The sequence below is a fragment of the Salvelinus namaycush genome, chromosome 3, assembly GCF_016432855.1.
Source record: "Salvelinus namaycush isolate Seneca chromosome 3, SaNama_1.0, whole genome shotgun sequence".
NCBI classification, from domain to species: domain Eukaryota; kingdom Metazoa; phylum Chordata; class Actinopteri; order Salmoniformes; family Salmonidae; genus Salvelinus; species Salvelinus namaycush.
The window spans coordinates 67455232-67478581 of record NC_052309.1 but is presented as its reverse complement, the minus strand read 5'-3'; the positions used below and the strand labels follow the sequence as shown (position 1 = coordinate 67478581).

General features: G+C 44.0%; 1 protein-coding gene across 1 annotated transcript in view; it reads left to right on the top strand.

Annotated features, from left to right (window-relative positions):
* Positions 1–9683, top strand: part of LOC120035572 (C-type mannose receptor 2-like) — a 33487-nt gene extending 23804 nt beyond the window's left edge. Inside the window, exons 20-29 of the mRNA XM_038982192.1 lie at positions 165–279; positions 602–768; positions 990–1098; positions 1320–1558; positions 1793–1958; positions 2174–2323; positions 6475–6594; positions 6852–7031; positions 7200–7232; positions 7379–9683. Of these exons, the coding sequence (XP_038838120.1) occupies positions 165–279; positions 602–768; positions 990–1098; positions 1320–1558; positions 1793–1958; positions 2174–2323; positions 6475–6594; positions 6852–7031; positions 7200–7232; positions 7379–7599 (1500 nt within the window). The 3' untranslated portion in view covers positions 7600–9683. The remainder of the gene's footprint in view (positions 1–164; positions 280–601; positions 769–989; positions 1099–1319; positions 1559–1792; positions 1959–2173; positions 2324–6474; positions 6595–6851; positions 7032–7199; positions 7233–7378) is intronic.
* The last annotated feature ends 13667 nt before the right edge of the window (positions 9684–23350 follow it).

The following is a 23350-nucleotide window of genomic DNA, read 5'->3' as shown; positions in this document are numbered from 1 at the left end:
GATTTGATCTTCCGTTTTAGCCTCTCAGTTGTTATCAGATCTCACGTTAGATCTCAAACAGACCTCTGACCTGAGGTACTGGTTTCTCCTGGGTTATGTTACGTGTGAGAGCATGATGGTCCTTCCTGACCTGACCTCTGACCTTCCTGTTTGTGTGTGTGTAGTGTTATAAGGTGTTTGGTCATGAGGAGAGCCAGAGGGCCAAATGGTCAGGAGCCAGGCTCATGTGTGAGTTTCAAGGAGGAGCCTTGGCTGTGGTGCCCAATCACGTGGAGCAAGGTAGTTTTATACTCAACTGACGCACGCAATCACACACGCACTCACTCACGCACGCACGCGCTCACTCACACACGCACACACAAACAAACAAACACACGCACGGTTTCACATACACAAGAGCAAACACACACATACACCATCAATAACATCAGTGGTTCCCAAACTGTCGGCGTTCGGCAGGGGGGGGGGGGGGTGTCATGTCAGTTATTGCAGACCTTAGAGAGCTTTTTAGAACTTGTCCAGTTCCCCAGTGATGAAAGGGGGGCATGATTGAAAAAGTTTGGGAAGCACTGAATGACATCATGCATGCTGTCTCCCACAGCCTTTGTCACCACTCTGCTGTCCAATGTGAGTTTTGACCTGTGGGTGGGGTTGACGTCTAACTCTAAAGGCCACTTCCAGTGGGCTCGTCCTGGACTCCTCAGCTACACCAACTGGGCCTCTGGAGAACCCCTGGACAACAGTGGACCACTCCACAACAAGACTCCGGTACATACCACCCTGGTCTAATCTTTTTCTGTATTAATCCAGTCTTTGGTGGCATTCCAAATGGCACCCTTTTCCCTACATAGTGCACTACTTCAGAACTAGGGTACTAGTCAAAAGTAGTTAATTATATATGGAATATGGTGCCATTTGGGACACATATTTGGTCCGTGGGTCCAGTCTTTGTCATGTCCATTGTTGATGACATCATTGTCACCTAACAGGGGAACTGTGTGGTGATGATCCATGGGAACCCAACAAAAAATACGGGCATGTGGTCATCCCGGGACTGTGAGATGGAGAACCATGGCTACATCTGCCAGAAGAAACAAGGTACAGGACATGTCACAACTCCAAACAGCACAGCCACTCGCAATTCAACAGTGCATAACATAACTAACCAGTGAATTATGTAACTGACAAGCATTCCTGTGTGCATCTATTACATAGTACTGTACCTACTGAAACACATACCTGATATATCAAACAGTTGTGTTTATATCAGTCAGCAGAAACAGTTTCCTTTATATACTGATATAACTTTGTCTCCTTAGACCCAGCTCTGCCCCCTGGCGCTGCCCTCCTGCCCTCCTCCCTGTCCGGAGCCCTGGACCTGGGTGGAGTGTCGTACCGCATAGTAAAGAAGCGCCTGGACTGGATGGGGGCGCTGCATGTGTGCGAGTCTCTGAACGGGACGTTGGCTTCAGTGAGAGACCCCTACCAACAGGCTTACCTCACCCTGCTGATGAACAGCCTACACCTCCCAGCATGGATAGGCCTTTCCAACTATGGGGTGAGGCCCTGGACATGACAAGCTGGGAGGAGTTATGCACTTCTACGAGATCTTTTATTGGTTTGTTTTGATACAACAACATGGTAACATGTAGGGTGAGATCACTGTATCACGACAAATCAATATTACATTGATATAATCAGATCTTCAAAGATTGATTTAACTAGATTGACCAATGAGGTAAGACTTGGGGTCAGAATATTAGGATTAACTCCTCCTCTGTTCCACACTCAGGGACGGAGCTTCAGCTGGTTGGGCGAGGAGGACCTGATTTACACTGCCTGGCGGGATGGGGAGCCTAATACACTGTCTGGATGTGGTCACATGACCACGGTGGGGCAGTGGACTATGACCCCCTGTGACGCTAAACTGGACGCTGCCATCTGTCAGATTAATACAGGTGTGTGTGTGTGTGTGTCTGTGTGCATCCGTGTGTGTGTCTGTGTGTGCATGTTTGTGTGTGTGCCTTATCAATAGGGTAATACAGTATATGAACATGTGTGTAAGTTATATAGTGTGTGTAAGCCCTGTCCTCTCTGTCTCTCTGTCTCTGTCTCTCTGTCTCTCTCTCTCTCTCTCTCTCTCTCTCTCTCTCTCTCTCTCTCTCTCCACCAGAGGAGGCTGTGGTGCACAAGTGGAGTTTCCCAGGACAGTGCCCTCACTCTCTGGGCGACTGGGCCTGGGTGCCTTTCAGGAACCACTGCTACTCCTTCAACCTGCAGAACCTCCGGCTGCAGACCGACGCCCACTCCTCCTGCAGGAAGGGTAAGGAGGACACTCTGTTAACAGCCAATGCCCTTAGTCAGCCAGACATTCCTTAGTCTTTTAACATGCACATCGCTTGTGTTCCAAATGGTATCCTTTTGCCTATGTAGTACACTACTTTTGACCAGAGCCCTATAGAGAATAGGATGCCATTTTGGACGTACACCAGTGGATTCCGCGACGCGGTTAGACTTTAGTAGCTAGGACCGCTATTTCTTGTCCTGGAATCCCGCTTAACTGACAGGTTAAAGTCTGCTTGAAAGAGCCGCTAACCTAGCTAAGCTGCTAGCCATCAAGCTAACAAAGTTAGTCCCAGATTAGTTTTCCAATGGAACCCTCCTTATCTGGAGAAGTAAATTAATGGTTCCAGCCCTGTAGGAGCTCTATCTACTACGCTTTGTTTTGGGACAAACCAGATCACTCAGAGTTCCAATGCGGCAATTGTTTGCTGCCGAGGATTAAAGGCTTGAGGTTGCTTCCTTGATTATGCAGGTCACCAGCCTAAGTAAAAAACTAGGGAAAACGCAGAGTGAAATGTTTTCCTTTCCTACGCCGATGGCTGGACGGCGTTCGCGCTTGTTGGATGCATCTCAGCCTTGTCGTTTGTCGTTATCCGACTGGCCGGTGTTGCCAGGAGTTCGTTCACCAGGGGAGCCATCTCCTGCCTCACTTTCCCCATCTGATAGCGGAGTCGAAGGAGCACAGCAAGAGGAGCATGGCAATCAACGATGGTCGCATGTCTTGAGACGTGGAAGCCGAAGACAGCGGCCTCCCGCAAAGCAGTCCTCCCGCAAAGCTCTCCTAACGAGAGGCCCGGAGCGAATTAAAAATAACAAATAGTTTTGCCGCCTGATCTCCTGCACCTTCGTTGCTGGGGGTACCTGTGTCTGCGGCCGCTGTGCCTACTCCTACTCCTTCCCCTACGGTTTCGAAGTCGACGTTGGCAACCTACCAGGGTAGAATGAAATCATCAACATGTATTGATCACGTCTTTACTAATGCTGCAGAAATGTGCTTGAAAGCAGTATTCAGATCCATCGGATGTAGTGATCACAATATAGTAGCCATATCTAGGAAAAACAAAGTTCCAAAGGCTGGGCCTAATATAGTGTAGGAGAGGTCATAGTGACCTTATGTTGTTGATGTAAAGAATATTTGTTGGTCCATGGTGTGTAATGAGGAGCGAACAGACATTGCACTTGACACATTGTTTTGCTGGACTTCAGTGCGGCTTTTGACATTATTGGTCATAGTCTGCTGCTGAAAAAACATATGTGTTATGGCTTTACATCCCCTGCTATATATCCCCTGCTATATTGTGGATAAAGAGTTACCTGTCTAACAGAACTTAGAGGGTGTTCTATAATGGAAGCCTCTCCAACATAATCCAGGTAGAATCAGGAATTCCCCAGGGTAGCTGTCTAGGCCCCTTACTTTTTTCAATCATTACTAACAACATGCCACTGGCTTTGAGTAAAGCCCAGGCTTTGAGTAAAGCCAGTGTGTGTATGTATACGGATGACTCAACACTACACGTCAGCTACTATAGCGACTGAAATGATTGCAACACTTAACAAAGAGCTGCAGTTAGTTTCAGAATGGGTGGCAAGGAATAAGTTAGTCCTAAATATAAAAAAAACTAAAAGCATTGTATTTGGGACAAATCATTCACTAAACCCTTAACCTCAACTAAATATTGTAATAAATAATGTGGAAATTGAGCAAGTTGAGGTCACTAAACTGCTTTGAGCAACCCTGGATTGTAAACTGTCATGGTCAAAACATAATGATAAAACAGTAGCTAAGATGGGGAGAAGGCTGTCCATAATAAAGCATTGCTCTGCCTTCTTAACAGCACTATCAACAAGGCAGGTCCTACAGGCCCTGGTTTTGTTGCACCTGGACTACTGTTCAGTCGTGTGGTCAGGTGCCACAAAGAGGGACTTGGGAAAATTGCAATTGACTCAGAACAGGGCAGCACAGCTGGCCCTTGAATGTACACAGAGACCAAACATTAATAATCAATCTCTCCTGGCTCAAAGTGGAGGAGAGATAGACTTCATCACTAGTTGTATTTGTAAGAGGTTTGACATGTTGAAAGCACCGAGCTGTCTGTTTAAACAACTAGCACACAGCTCATACTTTAAAAAAAAATCTTTATTTAACTAGCCAAGTAAGTTAAGAACAAATTCTTATTTACAATGACAGCCTACCCTGGCCAAACCCTAACCTGGACGACGCTGGGCCAATTGTGCGCAGCCCTATGGGACTCCCAATCACGGCCGGTTGTGATACAGCCTGGAATTGAACCAGGGTCTGTAGTGACGCCTCTAGCACTGAGATGCAGTGCCTCAGACCGGTGCGCCACTCGGGAGCACCGAGACACCCATGCACATCCATGCATAACCCACAAGACATAGAGGTCTCTTCGCAGTCCCCAAGTCCACAACAGTCTATGGGAGGCGCACAGTACTACATAGAGCCATGACTACATGGAACTCTATTCCACATCAGGTAACTGATGCAAGCAGTAGAATCAGATTTTAAAACACAGATAAAATGCACCTTATGGAACAGCGGAACTGTGAAGCAACACAAACTTAGGCATAGACACATGCACATACACATACACACAGACACATGCACATAATTATCTATGCATAGTCACTTCACCCCTACCTACATGTACAAATTACCTCAACTCACCTGTACCCTCGCACACTGACTCGGTATCGGTATCCCCTTTATATAGTCTCGTTATTGTTATTTTATTGTGTGACTTTTTATTATTTTTTGCTTTAGTTTATTTGGGAAATATTTTCTTAACTCTTCTTGAACTGCACTGTTGGTTAAGGGCTTGTAAGTAAGCCTACACTTGTTGTATTCAGCGCATGTGACAAATAAAGTTTGATTTGATTTGATGCGTACACACACATGATAACATACGCACTATACACACACGTACCTTAGGATTTTCTGTTGTAGATATGTAGTAGTGGAGTAGGGGCCTGAGGGCACACACTTAGTGTGTTCTGAAATCTGTTATGAATGTATTGTAATGTTTTTAAAATTGTATAACTGCCTTAATTTTGCCAGACCCCAGGAAGAGCAGCTAATGGGGATCCATAATAAATACAAACAGTCTCTATATCTAGCTAATGGGGATCCATAATAAATACAAACAGTCTCTATATCTAGCTAATGGGGATCCATAATAAATACAAACAGTCTCTATATCTAGCTAATGGGGATCCATAATAAATACAAACAGTCTCTATATCTAGCTAATGGGGATCCATAATAAATACAAACAGTCTCTATATCTAGCTAATGGGGATCCATAATAAATACAGTCTCTATATCTAGCTAATGGGGATCCATAATAAATACAAACAGTCTCTATATCTAGCTAATGGGGATCCATAATAAATACAAACAGTCTCTATATCTAGCTAATGGGGATCCATAATAAATACAAACAGTCTCTATATCTAGCTAATGGGGATCCATAATAAATACAAACAGTCTCTATATCTAGCTAATGGGGATCCATAATAAATACAAACAGTCTCTATATCTAGCTAAGGGGGATCCATAATAAATGCAAATACAAACAGTCTCTATATGTAGCTAATGGGGATCCATAATAAATGCAAATACAAATACAAACAGTCTCTATATCTAGCTAATGGGGATCCAAAATAAATACAAACAGTCTCTATATCTAGCTAATGGGGATCCATAATAAATACAAATACAAACAGTCTCTATATGTGACACTTTACATGCACATTGTGACACTAAAAGAACACAGAGTACATTACAGTTCTATCCATTCAATCGCTGTTATCATGGAGCGAGCTTTCAGCCCTCAGCACTGACGTCAATGACCAAATACGTCAATAAGTCTAAGTTAGTTGTGATTCATTGAGCTTTTATTGAAATGCACTCGCCTTATTATCTCCTGATTTCCCAGTTTAATTTTCCCTCATCATCATCTCGCTTTTTCTCTGTTTCACACCTCCCTCTGTCTGTCAACTCCTCTCCGACCGCATTTAATTATCTCAATATGGTTATCTGATCCTCTCTCTCTCTCTCTCTCTCTCTCTCTCTCTCTCTCTCTCCCTCTCTCTCTCTCTCTCACCCCCCAGTGGGTGGCCAGCTGCTGTCGGTCCTGGATGAAACAGAGAATGGCTTTGTGTGGGAGCACATCCAGGGCTACCAGGAGCAGGCCCACGGAGCCTGGCTGGGTATGACCTTTAACTCCAAAGGTAAGGAACTCCGGATGTACACATAGAAAAGTATACACACTGTTAAAAACATGTAAATATCATATACTGTAAGGTCATATAATCTAATGGGTACTGTAAGAAGAGTCATTTATCAGAGTGACATATGCTATCCATATACTCATTCATATATTACATACATTATTTGTACACACCTTTTTGCATTAAGGTATTCCAGGGCTATTTCAAGATATTCTTCAGACAGGTTTGTGTGTGTTGTTCCTGGTGTTGTCCTGCAGGGGGCAGTCTGATGTGGTCTGAGAGTGCAGAGGTGAAGTTCACTAACTGGGAGGTGCAGGGCACCAACCTGAGCATGCTGTTTCCCAACACCTGCTTCTGGATCCAGAGCAACACAGGCCTTTGGAAACCAGGCACCTGCAAGAACCGCACACACGGAGTCATCTGCAAACGGCCACGCAGTAAGGAAGGCCTCACCCTGTAGCGCAGACAAATAACACTATGGACAATGTCATACGTGTACACAGTGATAGCAAAACTGTATAACCACTTACTGTGCTTCATTTATAACTGCAAACAGCAATCTCTGAACTGACAACACAACTCGAATGTTATCTTTTCCGTTGCAGGTGCTGAGGCTTTGGCGGTAGTCTGTAAGTATGGTAGGATATCCTATGTGGTTTGTTCAAGTCATCAAATGTTAGATTTGTTGAAATCTGTAATGCTAATCTGTAAAAAAAAAAAATAGTCCCTCTCTTCCTCTCTCCCGCTCTCACTCTTTCTCCCCCTCCCTCCCTGTTTGTCTCAGCTGAAGAGGACCACCTGCCCACTCTGATTGTGATCATGGTGACAGGTCTGGTGTTGGTGATCCTCATCGCGGGCGTGATCTACCTGTACCGCCGGCACCAGGCAGGCTCCCGGGGATCTTACGAGGGGGCGCGTTACAGCCGCACCAACTCCAACCCCTCCGAACAGGCCGAGAAGAACATCCTGGTGTCTGACATGGAGCTCAACGAGCAGCCGGAGTAGCACAGCCAACCAGGACTGGCCCCTCCCCCCGGGGCAGGAGACACCTGGAAGTACCTAATACTGTCTGACTGATACACATTCTGCTTCTACGTTTTATGTCCCTGTTCTGTTTGGAAAGATGTTGAAGATGCTGAAGGTCTGTGCTGTGTAGAGCGCAGCAGATGCCAATCAAATTCCCTTTAAACAGTCATTCTCCAATGTGGTTAATAATATGCAAATTACAATATGAACTGCTTTTTTTTAGTAGTATAGCAATAATGTTTCTAATGTCAGTTTCACATTTCATTTCAAACACTTCCTGTTTTTGGTCGCTATGTCTAAAAGGCAGATGCCGAAAGCCAAAGACTAATGCTTTGCACCAGTTCTTCCCTTGTCAGGAGACTCAGTATCATCCAAATATCAACACAACCTCCATCGAGACCATGACAGTATTTACCTGAGGTTAACATCAGGTTTGTTTTGTATATTTCCTTTTGGTTTGTTTGTGTGTTTTTTGTCCAGTGCAGCTGTAGTGAATCTGTAGTGAATCCTCCTTCTAATTCTGGTTGTTGTAGTGAAACTTTTGTTGTTGCCCGTCCCCTTCCCTCCCTCCCTTCTGTTCTGACTGACACGTCAGCAAAGACTGGTTGGAAAGCAATACTTACTTCAGTGTGGAAGAGAAGAGGACAGGGATTTTAGAGAGACGATTTTAGAGTGATTTTAAAGAGTCCCTGGCCTGTTCACCACAACTGCACATACAGTAGGAGAGAGAGAGGGGGAGGGGGCAGAGATTTGACGTTGATACAGGCTGATACCGTCTTTTGTTGTCTTGGTACAGTGTAATGGGGTAGATAAGGGTATTATATCTCAGTATGTAACATTCTAGAGGGTTTTAGAGGGTTTGTTTTAGTACTTTCTACCACCATCATGAGAAGAGCCAACATGTATTACTTAAAGTAACTGTCCAGTGTTTCCAGATTTCTATGAAATAGGACCTATAATTAATTACACTATGAGTGAAATAGTTTTCCTTCAAATCATTTTTAATTAGGTGTGTTTAAAAGCAGCTTTTCTGTGTTGGAATGGTGTGGGTGTACACCAACAACAGAATGGTGCGGGAGTGTACCGGTCATTAAAAATATGAATGCGAGTACACCGCTGATTGGCCAGCCCATCCTCCACAGGAGAATAAAATCATCCTCTATGAGGAAATAGCAAGCGTTTTTTAGACAGTCTGTTTGAGATACAGGTTTGAGGTGGGGTTTTTGAAGTATTTTTTCTCCAATTCATGCTTTGACCACAAATACGAATATAGGATAAGTCAACAACATTACTAGGTTATGAGTTAACAGAACACTTTTAAAAGTGAGATTTTCACTAGACAGTTACTTTGTTGTTGTTGTTGATCTTGTCTCATCGCTGCAACTCCCCGAGGGGCGAAGGTCGAGTCATGCGTCTTCCGATACATGACCCGCCAAACCACACTTTTCAACACCCACCTGCCAGCTGCACTGTTCAACTGATGAGTGAAGTCAGCCTGCAGGCGCCTGGCCTGCCACAAGGAGTTGCAAGAGCGCGATGAGCCAAGTAAAGCACCCCCGGCCGAACCCTCCCCTAACCCGGACAACGCTGGGCCAATTGTGCGCCGCCCTATGGAACTCCCGGTCACGGACAGTTGTGACACAGCCTGGTATCGCACCCAGGTCTGTAGTGGCACCTCAAGCACTGCACTGCAGTGCCTTAGACCGCTGCGCCACTCGGGAGGCCCCTAGACAGTTACTTTAAGCAAAGGACAGTGCATTCACTCCTTTGTTTATGCATTATTACTAAGATACTTTTCAATTGTTTTTGTTTTATTTCCTTCCTTTGGCTTTTGGATTAGTAACATGGTGTGAAGTAGGTGAACGTCAGTGTTCGTCTCATGACTGGTACGGATGGTTAGATTTCCCATGTTAATGTCTGTGTTTGTTGGTGGTACGATTACACACTGACCTGCAGCCATGGAAAACATACCCTATATATACAAAAGTATGTGGACACCCATTCAAATTAGTGGATTCGGCTATTTCAGCCACGCCCGTTGCTGACAGGTGTATAAAATCGAGCACACGGCCATGCAATCTCCATAGACAAACATTAGCAGTAGAATGGCCTTACTGGAAGAGCTCAGTGACTTTGATGCCACCTTTCAAACAAGTTAGTTTGTCAAATTTCTGCCCTGCTGGAGCTGCCCTGGTCAACTGTAAGTGCTGATAGGGTGAAGTGGTATACTCCAAGAGCAACAACGGCTCAGCCGCGAAGTCGTAGGCCGCACAAGCTCACAGAAAAGGGCCCGCCGAGTGCTGAAGCGCGTATCGTGTAGAAATAAATCGTCTGTCCTTGGTTGCAACACTCACTCCTGAGTTCCAAATTGCCTGTGGAAGCAACGTCACCACAAGAACTGTTCGTCAGGAGCTTCATGAAAATGGGTTTCCATGGCCGAGCAGCGGCACACAAGCCTAAGATCACCATGCTCAATGCCAAGCGTCGGCTGGAGTGGTGTTTAGCTCGCCACCATTGGACTCTGGAGCAGTGGAAACGCATTCTCTGGAGTGATGAATCACGCTTTACCATCTGGCAGTCCGACGGAAGAATCTGGGCTTCGGCTGATGCCAGCAAAATGCTACCTGCCCAAATGCATAGTGCCAACTGTAAAGTTTGGTGGAGAAGGACTAACGGTCTGGGGCTGTTTTTAATGGTTCGGGCTAAGCCCCTTAGTTCCGGTGAAGGGAAATCTTAACGCTACAGTATACAATGACATTCTAGACGATTCTGTGCTTCCAACTTTGTGGCAACAGCTTGGGGAAGGCCCTTTCCTGTTTCAGCATGACAATGTCCCTGTGCACAAAGCGAGGTCCTGACCTCAACCTCATCGAACACTGTTGGAATGAATTGGAACGCCGACTGCGAGCAACGCCTAATTGCCCAACATCAGTGCCCGACCTCACTAATGGTCTTGTGGCTGAATGGAAACAAGTCCCCGCAGCAATGTTCCAACATCTAGTGGAAAGCCTTTACAGAAGAGTGGAGGCTGTTATAGCAACAAAGGGGGGACCAACTCCATATTAATGCCCATTATTTTGGAACAAGATTTTCGATGAACAGATGTCCACATACCTTTGGTCATGTTGTGTAACTTAGGTCACCTGTAGGTCATTCCCTTGAAAAGTGACACATCTGACATGAGTCAACATGTACAGCACCAGTCAAAAGTTTGGACACACCTACTCATTCCAGGGTTTTTCTTTATTTTTTACTTTTTTTCTACATTGTAGAATAATAGTGAAGACATCAAAACTATGAAATAGCATACAGTATTACATTTCTGGATGTTGCAACACACTTTTGTATGTGGTATGTTCCACAAGGTACTAGAGAACCTTACTTAAGGGGTACTCTCTATATCAATGCAAAATACAGCTAGGAAAACCAAAGAACTAGTTTGAAAAGAGAAATGATCCACCACACAATTAAAATATTAAGAAATAGAAAGATCAACTCATCCATATTCTTTCCCCTTGTCATGTCTTAAACGTGTGTAGTACATTATTAGAAGGAGGAAAGTAAGGTTTCTAACAGGTCACAACCAGATTTAATGCAGGGAATCAACCAAAACCCTGACCTCTGGGTTCCCGTTTGAATAGGAGGCAAAGACAGATGTTTTCTTCCCCCTCATAACATTCCTCCTACAGTTCGCTCCTTCTCATGACCAGATTTCTGTCCTGCTCCGTGGAATGCTTTGGAGAAGTTTTAGATAGAAAACTCACTGGTGGGCCAGTGAGCCACGCTTCAAAACCAGCTCTTTTCTGCTCTGTAAAGCGGACGAATGGGGCTGAGGAGAGAGGGGGGGAGGGAGGATGGAGACGGAGGAGTGAGGGGGATCGTGTGTGTTATCGTCTCCAACTGTGGAATGTTGAGTCGGCATGAAGAGCTCAGTGGCAGGTCTGGAACCGATCAGAGCAGAAGAGCTCAGGGCCGAAAGAGAAGGGCGAGAAAATTGGAGAAAAGGGGAAAAAATTATGGAGGGAGAGAGAGACTGACAGGCAGGCACGTACGTGGGAAGAATGGGGCAGGGAGGGAGGAATGGAGATGAGAGAAGAGAAGTGAAATGTCCTAGGTTCACCCTGCCTTCTAGTGGAGGGTTGCTGTAGCACCCTGCTTCCAAATGACTGCCTAACTGGTTGTAATGAATTTGAGCTGCCTACAAGTTGGAGTTGCCTACTAAGTGATGATGTGAGTCTGGCCCTGATGTACTACCCTTTCTGGGACTGACTATGTGACTGTGGTGGGCTTTTTACATTTGAATCCCTGTGAAGAAAGGTTCAAATAAGCACCTGTTTTGATTTTTTAAATATTTGTTGTTTTTATATGAAATGAATAAAATATATGTTGGCTAAATGACTGTCAATAGAATTATTTCATTGTTTTAATTTTTTGTACTTTAGTTAGACCAGTATATGCATGTTATTGTGGGGGAACGAGATGTTTACTGTTGCCTTGACTGAACTAGTAAGATAAATAGTTGTGATGTTGAAGAACCCCCACCAGAGGGCAGGTCTTGCTCACAATAACAGCTCATTTAAACTGTTTAACTTCTTATGGCTGCAGGGGCAGTATTGAGTAGCTTGGATGAAAGGTGCATAGAGGTGCCCAGAGTAAATGGCCTGCTCCTCAGTCATAGTTGCTAATATATGTATATTAGTATTAGTATTGGATAGAAAACACTCTGAAGTTTCTAAAACTGTTTGAATTATGTCTGTGAGTATAACATAACTCATATGGCAGGCAAAAACCTGAGAAGTTCCACTTCCTGTTTGGATTTTTTCTGAGGCTGGTAGATTTTCAACCAAGCTCCCATTGAAATTACAGCGAGATATTGATGAGTTTTCACTTCCTACGGCTTCCACTAGATGTCAACAGTCAATAGAACTTTGTCTCATGACTCTACTGTGAAGGGGGGCCGAAGGAGACAGGAATGAGTCACCACTGCCATGAGGTGACCATGCTTTGACCACGCACGTTCACGTGAGAGGCAGCTCCGTTCCATCGCTAATCTGAAGTCAATGTAATTCTCCGGTTGGAACGTTATTCAAGATTTATTTGAACAACATTCTAAAGATTGATTCAATACATCGTTTGACATGTTTCTACTGACTGTTACGGAACTTTTGGACATTTCGTAACGTTTTAGTGAACGCGCTTTGTGACTTTGGAATTGTTTACCAAACGCGCTACCCAAAGTAGCTAATTGGACATAAATAACGGACATTATCGAACAAATCAAGCATTTATTGTGGACCTGGGATTCCTGGGAGTGCATTCTGATGAAGATCATGAAAGGTAAGGGAATATTTATCATGTAATTTCTGGTTTCTGTTGACTCCAACATGGCGGCTAATTTGACTCTTGTTCTGAGCTCCGTCTCAGATTATTGCATGGTTTGCTTTTTACGTAAAGTTTTTTTTAAATGTGACACAGCGGTTGCATTAAGGAGAGGTATATCTATAATTCCATGTGTATAACTTGTATTATCATCTACATTTATGATGAGTATTTCTGTTGAAACGATGTGGCTATGCACTATCACTGGATGTTTTTGGAACTAGTGAATGTAACGCGCCAATGTAAACTCAGATTTTTTTATATAAATATGAACTTTATCAAACAAAACATGCATGTATTGTGTGACATGAAGTCCTATGAGTGTCATCTGATGAAGATCATCAAAGGTTAGTGATTAATCTTAGCTATATTTCTGCTTTTTGTGACTGGTATCTTTCGCTGGAAAAATGGCTGTGCTTATTGTGGTTTGGTGTGACCTAACATAATCGTTTGTAGTGATTTCGCTGAAAAGCATATTTGAAATCAGACACTTTGGTGGGATTAACAACAAGATTACCTTTAAAATGGTATAAGAAACATGTATGTCTGAGGAATTTTAATTATGAGATTTCTGTTGTTTTGAATTTGGCGCCCTGCACTTTCACTGGCTGTTGTCATATCATCCCGTTACCGGGATTGCAGCCATATTAATGAGTTCCTCACTTTCCTGGTCTGATGCACCATATTCTTTCTCTATCTCTGTCTTTCTCTCTGTCTCTCCACCCCATACATATCTACTGTATGTGCATGTTTATGTGTCCTTGAATGTCTGCAGCTGTGTCTCCATCCAGTCTGTAAGACTCATAGTTCAGGCTGTGATCCTGATCTGCCACACCTCATTGGAGGAGAATGAAACGAGGGCCTCTACCTTTGCTCTGGCTGGGACTCCTTCTGTATGGCTTGGCAGGCACCAATAGCTTGTCTATGTGCCGCCTGCCTGTTGCGGCTGATCTGGCAGCGAGGCATTGTGACTGGCTGCCCGTAGCTGGAGCTGGAGCACTAATGTGCTGTGAGCCATTGTAATGAGTTCAACTGGAGCCCTTTAAGACTGAGACAATCAGTGTGTCAGACTGAGCGTGCCAGCCAAGCGGACATGAGGTCCGACGGCTCTATCCACTGGCCAGGGGTACACTGTTTGGCAAATTAATTGACCTAGGTGTCTGTCCAGGGGTTTGTTCCATGGACCAATGGACCAGGGGTGTAGTGATTAGGCAGAACACTTGGATTAATATAGGTATTTAGGCAGATTGTTTTTGCGCCCTAATCAAGCGAGACACCTCTCCGTCTGTGTAGGGAGGGAATCACTCATCCCAAATCAAACAGAGGAGATTGTTTCTCTTGCAGGGAGAGAACTAAACGTCTGAGTCATTTATCTCACTTAGACTGCCTGTCGAAACTCATCTGCCTAAATATTTTACACTGTTAGTGGTATTGATGTAAGAGCCATAATGTAGAAAATAGCATTTGTATATTTTAAGTTATTACAGTATGATTATTTATGTGAATTTTTGTACATTTGTTCATATTTAGAATATTGATATCTATTTGGATCATTCCATTATGGATATTTGTATATGAATCCCCCTTTGTATAGCACAGACTGGAATAGGTTCCGGGATTCTTCCGATGGCATTGAGGAGTACACCATATCAGTCACTGCCTTTATCAATAAGTGCATCGACGATGTCGTCCCCACAGTGACTGTATGTACATACCCCAACCAGAAGCCATGGATTACAGGCAACATTCGCACTGAGCTAAAGGGTAGAGCTGCCGCTTTCAAGGTGTGGGACTCTAACCCGGAAGCTTATAAGAAATCCCGCTATGCCCTCCGACGAACCATCAAACAGGCAACGCGTCTATACAGGACTAAGATCGAATCGTACTGCACCGGCTCCGATGCTCGTCGGATGTGGCAGGGCTTGCAAACTATTACAGACTACAAAGGGAAGCACAGCCGAGAACTGCCCAGTGACACGAGCATACCAGACGAGCTAAATAACTTCTATGCTCGCTTCGAGGCAAGTAACACTGAAACATGCATGAGAGCATCAGCTGTTCCAGACGACTGTGTGATCACGCTCTCCGCAGCCGATGTGAGTAAGACCTTTAAACAGGTCAACATTCACAAGGACGCAGGGCCAGACGGATTACCAGGACGTGTACTGTGAGCATGCGCTGACCAACTCATACCATCAATCATTCATATATCTTTATGTACATATTCTTCATCCCTTTACACTTGTGTGTATAAGGTAGTTGTTGTGAAATTGTTAGGTTAGATTACTCGTTGGTTATTACTGCATTGTCGGAACTAGAAGCACAAGCATTTCACTACACTCGCATTATCATCTGCTAACCATGTGTATGTGACAAATACAATTTGATTTGATCTGATTTGAACTGGCAAGTGTCATCACTGACATTTTCAACCTCTCCCTGTCTGAGTCTGTAATACCAACATGTTTCAAGCAGACCACCATAGTCCCTGTGCCCAAGAACTCTAAGGTAACCTGCCTAAATGACTACCGACCCATAGCACTCACATCTGTAGCCATGAAATGCTTTGAAAGGCTGATCATGGCTCACATCAACACCATTATCCCAGAAACCCTAGACCCACTCCAATTTGCATACCGCACCAATAGATCCACAGATGATGCCATCTCTATTGCACTCCACACTGCCCTTTCACACTTAGACAAAAGGAACACCTATGTGAGAGTGCTATTCATTGACTACAGCTCAGCGTTCAACACCATAGTGCCCTCAAAGCTTATTACTATGCTAAGGACCCTGAGACTAAACACCTCCCACCTCCCAGGTGGTAAGGGTAGGTAACACATCTGCCACGCTGATCCTCAACACGGGGGCCCCTCGGGGGTGCGTGCTCAGTCCCCTCCTGTACTCCCTGTTCACTCATGACTGCATGGCCAGGCACAACTCCAACACCATCATTAAGTTTGCTGATGACACAACAGTGGTAGGAATGATCACTGACAATGATGAGACAGCCTATAGGGAAGAGGTCAGAGACCTGACCATGTGGTGCAAGGACAACAACCTCTCCCTCAACGTGATCAAGACAAAGGAGATGATTGTGGACTACTTGAAAAAGAGGACAGAGCACGCCCCTATTCTCATCGACGGGGCTGCAGTTGAGAGCTTCAAGTTCCTTGGCGTCCACATCACCAACAAATTAACATGGTCCAAGCACACCAAGACAGTCGTGAAGAGGGCAAAAGCCTATTCCCCCTCAGGAGACTGAAAAGATTTGGCATGGGTTATCAGAGCCTCAAAAGGTTTTACAGCTGCACCATCGAGAGCATCCTGACGGGTTGCATCACTGCCTGGTATGGCAACTGCTCGGCCTCCGACCACAAGGCACTACAGAGGGCAGTGCATACGGCCCAGTACATCACCGGAGCCAAGCTTCCTGCCATCCAGGACCTCTATACCAGGCGGTGTCAGAGGAAGGCCCAACAAGTTGTCAAAGACTTCAGCCACCTTAGTCATAGACTGTTCTCTCTGCTACCGCACGGCAAGTGGTTCCGGAGCGCCAAGTCTAGGTCCAAGAGGCTTCTAAACAGCCTCTACCCCAAGCCATAAGGCTCCTGAACAGCTAATCAAATGGCTAACCAGACTATTTGCATTGCCCCCCCTCTTCTTCACTGCTGCTACTCTCTTTTATTATCTATGCATAGTCACTTTAATAACTCCACCAACATGTAGGTACAGTATAATGTACATAAAACCTTATTTACCTCAACACCGGTGCCCCCGCAAATTGACTCTGTACCGGTATCCCCTGTACAGTTGAAGTCAGAAGTTTACATACACTTACAGTCATTAAAACTCATTTTTCAACCACTCCACAAATGTCTTGTTAACAAACTATAGTTTTGGCAAGTCTACTTTGTGCATGACACAAGTCATTTTTTTCCACTTATAATTCACTGTATCACAATTCCAGTGGGTCAGAAGTTTACATACACTAAGTTGACTGTGCCTTTAAACAGCTTGGAAAACTCCAGAAAATTATGTCATGGCTTTAGAAGCTTTTGATAGGCTAATTGACATAATTTGAGTCAATTGGAGTTGTACCTGTGGATGTATTTCAAGGCCTACCTTCAAACTCAGTGCCTCTTTGCTTGACATCATGACAAAGTCAAAAGAAATCAGCCAAGACCTCAGAAAAAAATGGTGGGCCTCCACAAGTCTAGTTCATCCTTGGGAGCAATTTCCAAATGCCTGAAGGTACCACGTTCATCTGTACAAACAATAGTACGCAAGTATAAACACCATGGGACCACGCAGACGTCATACCGCTCAGGAAGGAGACGCGTTCTATCTCCTAGAAATGAACGTACTTTGGTGCAAAAAGTGCAAATCAATCCCAGAACAACAGTAAAGGACCTTCTGAAGATGCTGGAGGAAACAGGTACAAAAGTATCTATATCCACAGGTCCTATATCAACATAACCTGAAAGGCCGCTGAGCAAGGAAGAAGCCACTGCTCCAAAACCGCCATAAAAAAGCCAGACTAAGGTTTGCAACTGCACATGGGGACAAAGATGGTACTTTTGGAGAAATGTCCTCTGGTCTGATGAAATAAAAATAGAACTGTTTGGCCATAATGACCATTGTTATATTTGGAGGAAAAAGGGGGAGGCTTGCAAGCCACAGAACACCATCCCAACCGTGAAGCCCGGGGGTGGCAGCATCATGTTGTGGGGGTGTTTTTCTGCATGAGGGTGTGGTGCACTTCACAAAATAGATGGCATCATGTGGGAGAAAAATTATGTGGATATATTGAAGCAATATCTCAAGACATCAGTCAGGAAGTTAAAGCTTGGTCGCAAATGGGTCTTCCAAGTGGACAATGACCCCAAGCATACTTCCTAAGTTGTGTCAAAAAGGATAAAGGATAACAAAGTCAAGGTATTGGAGTGCCCATCACAAAGCTCTGACCTCATGCCCATAGAACATTTGTGGGCAGAACTGAAAAAGCGAGTGCGAGCAAGGAGGCCTACAAACCTGACTCAGTTACACCAGCTCTGTCAGGGGGAATGGGCCAAAATTCACCCAACTTATTGTGGGAAGCTTGTGGAAGGCTACCCAAAACATTTGACACAAGTTAAACAATTTAAAGGCAATGCTACCAGATACTAATTGAGTGTATGTAAACTTCTGAGCCACTGGGAATGTGATGAAAGAAATAAAAGCTGAAAGAAATTATTCTCTCTACTATTATTCTGACATTTCACATTCTTAAAATAAAGTCGTGATCCTAACTGACCTAAGACAGGGATTTTTTTACCATGATTAAATGTCAGGAATTGTTTAAAACTGAGTTTAAATGTATTTGGCTAAGGTGTATGTAAACTTCCGACTTCAACTGTATATATTTTGTACACATACTGTACTTAACCCTCTTTTGTGGGGGAGGGGGGCACAAAACTACTTCCATTCATCTTTTTTAAATTGGTACCTGGTTACCTTCAGACGAGTCCTGTGACATTTGTAGGGGTCGTAGAACAAAATGGAGATGTTCATGAGTCTCCCCTTTCCATAGCGGGGTCATATTAGTTTTTAGGCCAAACAGCCTGCTCTTTAGTTACTTAGTTATTCTTATCTCTTACTTTTTTAAAGGTATTTTCTTAAAACTGCATTGTTGGTTAAGGGCTCCATGCTCCATTTAGTTTAATCCATATGACATTATATCCCTGACATCACTGCTTGAATCAGTAGGTGAGAAGAATACAGTTTTTGAACATGTTAAATTCATTTTCATTGTAAACTTTTCTATATTACTATATATTACTATATAAAAGGTCAAACGGAGAAACTTCTGAATGTTTTTATTGCGTCAGACTCACTTCTTTTTACATAGTGTCACGTTCGTCATATGAATCGGACCAAGGCGCAGCGTGGTATGCGTACATTCTTTAATATAATAAGAATGAACACTGAACAAATGAACCAAAATAACAAAACGACACGTGAAGCTATGCAAATGATTGCTGACAGGCAACTACACATAGACAAGAACCCACGAACACCAAAGGGAAAATGGCTACCTAAATATGATTCCCAATCAGAGACAACGATAAACAGCTGCCTCTGATTGGGAACCATATCAGGCCACCATAGACATACAAATCACCTAGACCTACAAAAACCCTAGACATACAAAAAAACCTAGACAATACAAAAACTAACGTACCCACCCTAGTCACACCCTGACCTAACCAAAATATAAAGAAAACAGAGATATCTCAGGTCAGGGCGTGACACATAGACTGGTTGAATTTTTTGAGAAGCCTGCACCACTACAATTGGTTTTGTTTCTGCAGTTTGTAGAGAGTGGTCCTGATGCCTCGTCCATTCAGGATAAATGAGGCTCGGTTAGAGTCTGAGGCAGGGCGACAGAACGAATCATTTGGACGGGCCTTTGATCCATAGGTGCGGATGTTTTTTCACGGGACCTTCTATGTGTGCACGCGCTGGCGTGTTCACAATTATTTTTCATGGGTTTTATAGTAGACCATGGCAGCCTGTGAGTTTCAGGTTTGCTAAGCTTATAATTTAGCCTACCATTTCTGCCGATCTAATTGACAGTTATGAGTATTGTGATATGTGCATTTTTGTGGAACAGTTTTTAGTAAAAATGTTTTTTTTTCTCAAAATCGTTGTCACGTGGTTAATCATGCAATTCTGAAGGAAAATTATAAAAATCTATAAGTTAAAATTCAACTAAAGCGAGAGCACCAGCCTCTGCCATATGGACACATTGATACACTGTGGTCCATTGGCAGCTAAAGAAATAAGCACATAGAACTCCTATAGGCCAATGCAGCAGTAGGCCTATTTTATTTTTTTATTTCACCTTTATTTAACCAGGTAGGCTAGTTTAGAACAAGTTCTCATTTACAACTGCGACCAGGCCAAGATAAAGCAAAGCAGTGCGGCACAAACAACAACACAGAGTTACACATGGAATAAACAAACGTACAGTCAATAATACAGTAAAAAATGTCTATATACAGTGTTTGCAAATGAGGTAGGATACCGGAGGTAAGGCTATAAGCCATAGTGGCGAAATAATTACAATATAGCAATTAAACACTGGAGTGATATATGTGCAGAAGATGAGTGTACAAGTAGAGATACTGGGGTGCAAACAGCAAAAAATAAATAAAATAGATAACAGTATGGGGATGAGGTAGTTGGATGGGCTATTTACAGATAGGCTATGTACAGGTGCAGTGATCTGTGAGCAGCTCTGACAGCTGGTGCTTAAAGCTAGTGAGGGAGATATGAGGTTTCAGTGATGTTTGCAGTTCGTTCCAGCCATTGGCAGCAGAGAACTGGAAGGAAAGGCGGCCGAAGGAGGAATTGGCTTTGGGGGTGATGAGTGAAATATACCTGCTGGAGCGTGTGCTACGAGTGGGTGCTGCTATGGTGACCAGTGAGCTCAGACAAGGCAGGGCTTTACCTAGCAAAGACTTATAGATGACCTGGAGCCAGTGGGTTTGGCAATGAATATGAAGCGAGGGCCAGCCAGCAAGAGCATATAAATTGCAGTGGTGGGTAGTATATGGGGCTTTGGTGACAAAACGGATGGCACTGTGATAGACTGCATCCAGTTTGCTGAGTAGAGTGTTGGAGGCTATTTTGTAAATGACATGACAGTCAAGGATCGGTAGGATAGTCAGTTTTACGAGGGTATGTTTGGCAGCATGAGTGAAGGATGCTTTGTTGCGAAATAGGAAGCTGATTCTAGATTTAATTTGGGATTGGAGATGCTTAATGTGAGTCTGGAAGGAGAGTTTACAGTCTAACCAGACACATAGGTATTTGTAGTTGTCCACATATTCTAAGTCAGAACCGTCCAGAGTAGTTATGGTCGGCGGGCGGGCAGGTATGGGCAGCGAGTGGTTGAAGGGCATGCATTTAGTTTTACTTGCATTTAAGAGCAGTTGGAGGCCATGGAAGGAGAGTTGTATGCCATTGAAGCTCGTCTGGAGGTTAGATCACACAGTGTCCAAAGAAGGGCCAGAGGTATACAGAATTGTGTCATCTGCGTAGAGGTGGATCAGAGAATCACCAGCAGCAAGAGCGACATCATTGATGTATACAGAGAATTGAGTCGGCCCGAGAATTGAACCCTGTTGCACCCCCATAGAGACTGCCAGAGGTCCGGACAACAGGCCCTCCGATTTGACACACTGAACTCTGTCTCAGAAGTAGTTGGTGAACCTGGCGAGGCAGTCATTTGAGAAACCAAGGCTGTTGAGTCTGCCGATAAGAATGTGATGATTGACAGAGTCGAAAGCCCTGGCCAGGTCGATAAATACAGCTGCACAGTATTGTCTCTTATCGATGGTGGTTATGATATCGTTTAGGACCTTGAGCGTGGCTGAGGTGCACCCATGACCAGCTCGGAAACCAGATTGTATAGCGGAGAAGGTACAGTGGGATTCGAAATGGTCGGTGATCTGTTTGTTAACTTGGCTTTCGAAGACCTTAGAAAGGCAGGGTAGGATAGATATAGGTCTGTAGCAGTTTTGGTCTAGAGTCTATAACTTCCATCTTTAACTAAGTAAAGTACATAGGCCTAAATCCAATACGCAAAAACAGTAAAAAATATCCTGATGAAAATTGTGTTTTTTTCAATCACATTCATCTCTCTATTGTGGTGAGTTAAGACAATCAGACATTGCCAAAGGGGCACTGTCCTACATGTGCACACAGCAGGCCAGGTACATGACTGTAATTAATACATGCTTTAACAGAAATGTATGTAACCAAATGACGGGGGATTAATGGTACATTTACTAGGCTTACTGGTGACATATGTAATGGGGAATTTATAAAACAACAAGAAAACAATCAAAGGGCAAACAATTCACAGAATGAAACAATGAACGAACAAGAATTGGCAGGAGACAGCTGAGTTCATTCTGGAGAGCTGAGAGCATGCATTCTGGAAAGCTGAGAGCATGCATTCTGGAGAGCTGAGAGCATGCATTCTGGAGAGCTGAGAGCATGCATTCTGGAGAGCTGAGAGCATGCATTCTGGAGAGCTGAGAGCATGCATTCTGGAGAGCTGAGAGCATGCATTCTGGAGAACTGAGAGCATTCTGGAGCGAGACAAGCCATGTCTTCTCCCACCCTCCCCTTCTTCTTGTTGCCACATTTTTTATTATACTCAAGACACATTATCTTCATAAATATTTTAGATGCTTTTCACTGACAGACGCAACTCAATCAGCTAAACATATTGCTACATGGGCTTCCCACATGTCCATAGGCCTACACATCTTGTGATTTGAAATAATCCAGAGCTAATTTTTTTTTAAAGAAACTAATGATTGATCATCTGTGGCTAAGTCATGCTCTTTGGTGAAGTATTTTGAATGTTTTCATTTAGACAGGGGTAATTATATAATTTGCGCAAAACATCATTTTATTTTAGGTGAAGCCAGCATCCTAACAGTGCACTGTGCATCGCCAACTTTTCTTTCCAATTCGCAAGAGACTGAAACCACAGATGTGTATATGATGACGAGAGGCTCATGTCGCCGCACTAAGAGTCTGAGTTGTTGTCCTAACGCTTCGAACACACGGACAGTGTCATTGCATTTTGGTACACGAGAATTGCATTCATTTCCAATGAAAAGCTGCGTTTACCTTGCAGCAACTGCAGAGGCAGTTGCAGTGCGTTAGGTGTGGTGCATATGTTGTATTTATCGAGCGTATGCGTCAAACTGTATGCGCAGACTGCTTGACAGAAATGGTAGCAGAAGGTGAATGTTGAACTTTTGTTGCATACATATCCAGATGATGCTGCATACTATTTAGCGTCTGACACTGTCGGTGTAGTGGAAGCGTAAAAACGAAAGTGAGCCCTCTCGCTTCGCCTCTTCCTCTCTGCTGAAACTAGTGAGCGAAACAGCGCCCCTCTGTCTCACTATATGTAGACCATGTATCTGATGCTGTCTGGCCAGAAATAGTATGACATGCCATGCTCTTTTGGTCCAGACAGCATCTGATACATGGTCTACACATGCGGGGACAGCGGGACGCTGTTTTGCTCGCTCGGATGCTTTATCTGAGATTGATGAGTCTTTCTGTCGACAAATATATGATCAATATTTCAATATTTTATTTGGACGGGCAAGGAGGTATGGTAAGGTGGGTCAGGCCCCCTAAGACCCGCCCATAACGCCAGTCCTGGGCTGAGGCATCAGTTCAGTTTTACCCATCTTCACCTCAACCTACCAACACCCCACCTTGTAGCAGACCCAGGTAGAGGCAGTGGTAATCTGGGCTGTTGTTGTAATAC